The sequence below is a fragment of the Pundamilia nyererei genome, unplaced genomic scaffold, assembly GCF_000239375.1.
Source record: "Pundamilia nyererei isolate P.nyererei 1_Seehausen unplaced genomic scaffold, PunNye1.0 scaffold00565, whole genome shotgun sequence".
In the NCBI taxonomy this organism is placed as follows: Eukaryota; Metazoa; Chordata; class Actinopteri; order Cichliformes; family Cichlidae; genus Pundamilia; species Pundamilia nyererei.
Genome location: NW_005187966.1, coordinates 146,785 through 152,589, shown reverse-complemented (window position 1 = coordinate 152,589; position 5,805 = coordinate 146,785). Strand labels below are relative to the sequence as shown.

At 38.2% G+C, this 5,805-nt stretch overlaps 1 protein-coding gene across 1 annotated transcript in view; it reads left to right on the top strand.

The window, feature by feature from the left end:
* LOC102215064 (tripartite motif-containing protein 47-like) overlaps positions 1 to 2,570 on the top strand; it is a 4,115-nt gene extending 1,545 nt beyond the window's left edge. The window contains exons 4-8 of the mRNA XM_005754437.1: positions 243 to 476; positions 682 to 829; positions 935 to 994; positions 1,092 to 1,472; positions 2,539 to 2,570. Coding sequence (XP_005754494.1) covers positions 243 to 476; positions 682 to 829; positions 935 to 994; positions 1,092 to 1,472; positions 2,539 to 2,570 — 855 coding nt within the window. The remainder of the gene's footprint in view (positions 1 to 242; positions 477 to 681; positions 830 to 934; positions 995 to 1,091; positions 1,473 to 2,538) is intronic.
* The last annotated feature ends 3,235 nt before the right edge of the window (positions 2,571 to 5,805 follow it).

Sequence of the window (5,805 nt, the reverse complement as noted above, 5' to 3'; positions counted from 1 at the left end):
GCAAATTCATTAGCAGCATCAACAAACACTGATTCCTCTCATCTGATGACTTTTAGTTTAGCATTCTGTCTTTAGGTGTGATTTCTGCACCACAGGTGGTTGTTAACTTAGCGTCTTTTAATGCTTAACATATCCTCTACAATTGTCCCGGTCTGTGGGGTTCAAAGATCAAGTCGGGTTGTTGTTTTAACTGAATAAAGATAAACTTTTAAATTAAACACAGATCTGCGATGTGCCAACAGAGTTCTGCTCTGATTTCCCTGAACGACTGTGACAAGATCTTCGATGAGCTCATCTCTTCCATGCAAAGAAAACAGAGTGAGGTGAAGCAGCTGATTAAAGCCCAAGAAAAAACTGCCACCGCTCAGGTGGAGGACCACCAGTCTCAGTTGAAGGAGGAGATTACAAAGCTGAAGAGAACGTACGCTGAACTGGAAAAAGCTTCGGATGCAGATGACCTCATATATCTGATGCAGGTATAGCTGCTTACAACATAGCAAAGGTTTTCCTGTAAAATACCTGATTTCAAAGGCCTAAAAAAAGAGAGAACTGAACACAATTCAATCCAAATGGCCAAAATGAACATTACACCAGATATTCTAGACCTGCATGAGATCGTTTAGATTTATGATGGGTTGCTTAAAAAAATGACCATTTTTGTCTTCTCCTTATATTTCACAGCATCTCTCCACTTCCTGGGATTCTCCAGATGGCTCACCTGGAGCTCCTCCTCAACGCTCCTTTAAAGACATAAGCAAGTGTTTGTCTGAGCTCAAAGATAAACTGGAAATGTCACTGAAAGAAACATGGCCCAGGATCTCAGCCACAGGTAAAAGTTGGAAATGTAAAAAGAAAAAAGAAAGCGTTGTGGATGAGTTGCTTCATAGATACCCAGTGCTGTTTTTTTTAATAACTCCAGTTTGTTTCTTAACAGTTTCATATGTTGACTTCTCACTACCTCCGGCCCCCAGCAGCAGAGAAGAGTTTTTACGTTGTATGAAATTCACTTGAAACATTATAAAATCATATAGTAGTCCGTTACAGTTGAAAATAGTGGTAATATTTATCGTACTTGCTATATTTTTTGCCAGATGTTTATCCCCTCACACTGGATGGGACCTCAAACTATCATTATCTCCACCTGATATGCGAGAATCGCAGGATGAGGCCTTCACCCGGCCAGGCTTCAGCGCATCTGGACAGGTTCACTAAATTTCCCCAGGTGCTGTGCAGAGAGGGTTTGTTCGACCGGTGTTACTGGGAGGTAGAGGGACATGCTCGCACTCTGTCTGTAGCAGTGGCTTATAAAAACATCAGTCGGACATCAGATGAGTCACAGTTTGGCAAAAATGACAAGTCCTGGAGTTTAGATTGCACTGCAGATGGCTTTTTATTCTGTCACAATAATGTAGAAACCAAGGTGCCCGGCTCTGGTCTCTGCAAGATTGGAGTCTTCCTGGATTATAAAGCAGGTACTCTGTGTTTTTATCGTGTCTCTGACCCAATGATTCTAATCCATCAAGTCCAGACTGCATTCATCCAACCTCTTTATCCTGGGGTTGGGATAAATTATGAATGGTATGATACTGGAGTATTTGCACAGCTGGTTAAGTTATGGTAAATCTTTTCGAAGTGATAGAGATGTTAAATATTTTAAGACCCCATCTCTAAAGGATTTTGTCGTCCATCGCAAAAGCGTAGCACACAGAAGTGGGAAGTATAAAAATACAAATTCTTCGTTACTATACTTAACTCATTCACTGCCATTGACGTCTATAGCCGTCAATTGCAGTGAATGAGTCAATGGGTTTAACTCATTCACTGCCAATGGCTGGCAGTGAATGAGTTAAGTAGAATATTCAGATATCTGTACTTGAGTAGTAGAGATACCTGTACTTGAGCTTCAACCTTTTTTAAACAAATATTTCTAGTGTAATTTCTAGTCTTATACTCAGGGATTAAAGCCGGAACGAGTGCAGGTCCTCGTAAATTGTGGCTGTGGTACCTCAGCATATAGTTAGTGCTACTGAAAAGCAGCAAATATAATGAAAGTATTTTTTTAAGTGGTAGGTAATTTCAAATGCAACATTTCTATTAGCTCAACAAACGTCGGCAAAACACACACAAACTGTTTTAGCGCAGTTTGTTAACCCTAAAGGTTCAGCTGCTGTATCTCACAGTGTGACAAAGTGGGTTAACAGTTGGAATACTCATTACTTGTCTCATAAGTATTAACTTTTTACACATTAAGCACATTATTCTCCACACGTTAGTGATGGCCATATGGCACAGATTCAAGTGGCTCTGCATATTTTTGGCTGCCAGATGGCACCAGATAGGACTGTGTTGAAAAGCTTCTAGTGTTGAATCATGTTTTGATAAAAGCTTCAGTTTTTTTTTTGTTTTTTTTTTTTTAAATAAATAAACAAATAAATGCCAGTCTAGAGTTTCTGGACTTCAAAGGGGTGATGATGTCATGTCTGATGTACCCAGGCTAAACCAACAGGTGCAGGAATGTTTTCTTTTGTTTGTTTTCAGGTAACGAAGTGATTTTTCAAGACTATCTTTAACTTTAACAGAGCCATTTAGCTGTATTTATTCTATTCAATTCAATTTCATCTAAATAGCACCAAATCACAACAAAAGTCGCCTCAAGGTGCTTTATATTGTACAGTAGATCCTACAATAATAGATACAGAGAAAAACCCAACAATCAAATGGCCCCTATATGAGCAAGCACTTTTGTGACAGTGGGAAGGAAAAACTCCCTTATAAACAACTGAATCAGGTGCTGAGCCTGTGATATACTGAATGAAGGTTCAGACGTCACTCATCATGTGGCTCTCGCCAAACGAACCAAGCCTCGACACAGTGCTTCTGAAGGAGTGTGTTATTTTTTTGGACACATGCGCTTCAACTTCAAATGGACCATCACTACTGCAAACCCAAATTGTCTGCTGATTCTTCTTATTTACCCCCTTCTTTGACACTTGAGCCAGACTACTTCCCACACAAGGAGAGAAAAGAGTGTGAGAGAACTTTACTCAGAGATAGAGAAAGATGTAACAAAAGAAAGGACAGGAAAGGAAGCCGAGAGCTTAGATTTAAACGTAAGGAGTGCTCATTCATGCTTGATAAACTGCAGACTTAAAGATTACATGTCATGTTGTCATTTGTTATCATATACTGGATCTGTATGTGACATGTGTTTAACCCTAAAAGATCTTTGGGTTTCCCCACCTGCTGAATCGCACTTTAACCCTGGACTGTACAAGTTTTGTGATTAGATGTGGAGGTATAACTCAGCCTCTACAATGCAGACAACAGAATCTTTTTGTTTCTTTTACTGCTTGGTTCCTACATAACAGCTTCACTCTGACCACATTCATTAGAAGTACAATCCAGATTTAAATAACATTTGTATTCTTGTATAGTAAAATTGTTTTGTTTTTATATTAATATAGCACGTTTCACATACATGTGCTTAAAAACAAATGGTAAAAATACTTTTAAGGAGCTACTTTTTTTTACTTGGAGTACGTTTCAGAGGTACAGGTTCAGAGCTGTTTTTTTCACTTTCACTTTTACTTAAGTTGACACATGTATCTCTGTCTCTAAAGTTTTAACTTTTTAAAGTTAAAGAAAAAATCTGCATATAAGCGGCTTCTGTGGGGACCCCTTTCCCTTCTTGAGACATATCTCTCTTTTGATTTTCTTTTTTCTCTTTTGAATTTGATTTAAAACAGGAACTATATTCTCCTCATAATGGTGGCCAGTAATGAACTGTTCATGTTCCACCTTCAATAAAAATCAAATGAGCTCACCTTAGGCACATCTAGGCAACATTGGGGAGGGAGCTGCTGCTGCTTCGCTCTCTCTGACTGTATCTGAAATTAATAGCCATACATCTATTTGGATAGACATAGTGTCACAGCTATCACTGGCTTGCTGTCTTTAACAGCTGCCGATAGCTAAACTATTCTTAATCTGTTAATTGTATTCTGTTCACTTTTCTTTTGAAAAAAAAAATATTATACCTGACTGCTCCCAGTTTGCTTTTTTGTTGGTCATTTTCATATCTATAATTTGCCTGAGAACTTGCCTTGATTGGCAGCTGTAGCCAATCAAAATAACTCTAAGAGTGCATTGATGATTTATCTACAAGGTCACAAAAGAATCTAGAACAACATCTAAAGAATAGCAGGCGTCACATTTCTTACTGAAGGTCAGGGTTAATGATTAAACAACAACAAGGAGATCAAATAACCATCCTCTGTCCTTTTGAACAATACTTTTTAAAAACACTAACTGGAAATGCTCTTGGCTTTTACATAGAAAGTTCCTTCTGATCAAACCAGTACTGGAGGTGACATTTTTGTTATTATTATTATCTTTTTTATTATTATTAATAATAACTGTTATCCTGTGTATATATATATATATATTCTTGAACCAAAAATACAAACTGGAATTGGATGACTTTTGCACTGTGTGCATTACATAATGAAACAGTGATTCATCTTTTGAGGAACTGCACCCACACAAAATCTCCTGGACTGATAGGATGACCTTTGTTCATGAAAATGTATTGCCATGTCAGTGCAATGCAGTGTGCATTTTCCCCCGTTATGGAAAATGTCTCATTCATACGATGGCGTTTTCACAACAAGGACTAAAGTTTAGCGTATTTTTAGTCTTTATACAAATAGCATGAAAGTTAGATGTAATCTCAAAGTAAAGGTGTCTCTGGCATTGCTTGTGCTCTTGGTTTATGTTAAATTGGGAAAACTGTCTATTCTAAATTCCTGTTTCAATTGATTCTCACTTCCTGATTTTTTTTAACGTAATTAAATTTTTGACTTTCTTTGCAGTTTCTCTGTAGGGAACACCTACATTTTTAAATATTATAAAGTTCTGTCTCTCTTCAATTGTTAATTGTACAAATTTGTCCTGTAAAAAGATGCTGATGAACCTGAAAAAAAATAATTCTAACAGTCCAGGACATTCTTGTTTGGGTGCAATTCCTGAAAGATGAATGACTGTTTCACAATGAATTTTATAAAGCGAATCTAAGATAAGATAAGATTAAAAAAAATCTGAGGGTGATCCGAGCAAGCAGGAGGACAGGCAGGTTGCAGACGCGAATGCTGGATCGTAACCACTGAGGGGTGATTGACGGACAGGCGTGGAGCATCCGTCAGCGCAGGGTTAAACAGTCCTCCAGGTAATTGTCCAGAATGGAAAGCAGGAGTGCAGGTGATGGCCCAGCCCGGGGGTGTGGCCACCAGGGCATCACACACACTCCTCAGACACAGGGCCACGGACCATGACAGTTCAATTACATGTTTTTTAGCTGAGTCTACATACAATGCCACAGATTGGATACAGTTTGAGATGCATCAAATAATATGACTCAGCTGGGACTTAGCTGAAGACTTGGCATATCTTATGGTGTGCAGTTTGTCCTTATATATAAAAATATGACACAACGCCATTATTTAACACGTGCTGTTTGCTGAAGCTTCACAAGAAATGGTTTAATGGAAGTATGGCAGTCAAGAAGCTAAACATAAGGTAAACAGGGGGGGAAAAAGTTATTCCGAATTACCAACAGTATCCAATACCATCTAGGAATTAAGATTGGCAACAACTTAATTTTTCAACATGTTGTTGATCCCAAACATATTGTCAATGCAGTGAAAGCACACCTGGAAAGAAATAAAACATGCTGAAATACTATTGGACTGCATAATTAATACATTCAGACATGAGTTTGGTTCAGGGATCAGAATCAGAATCAGAATC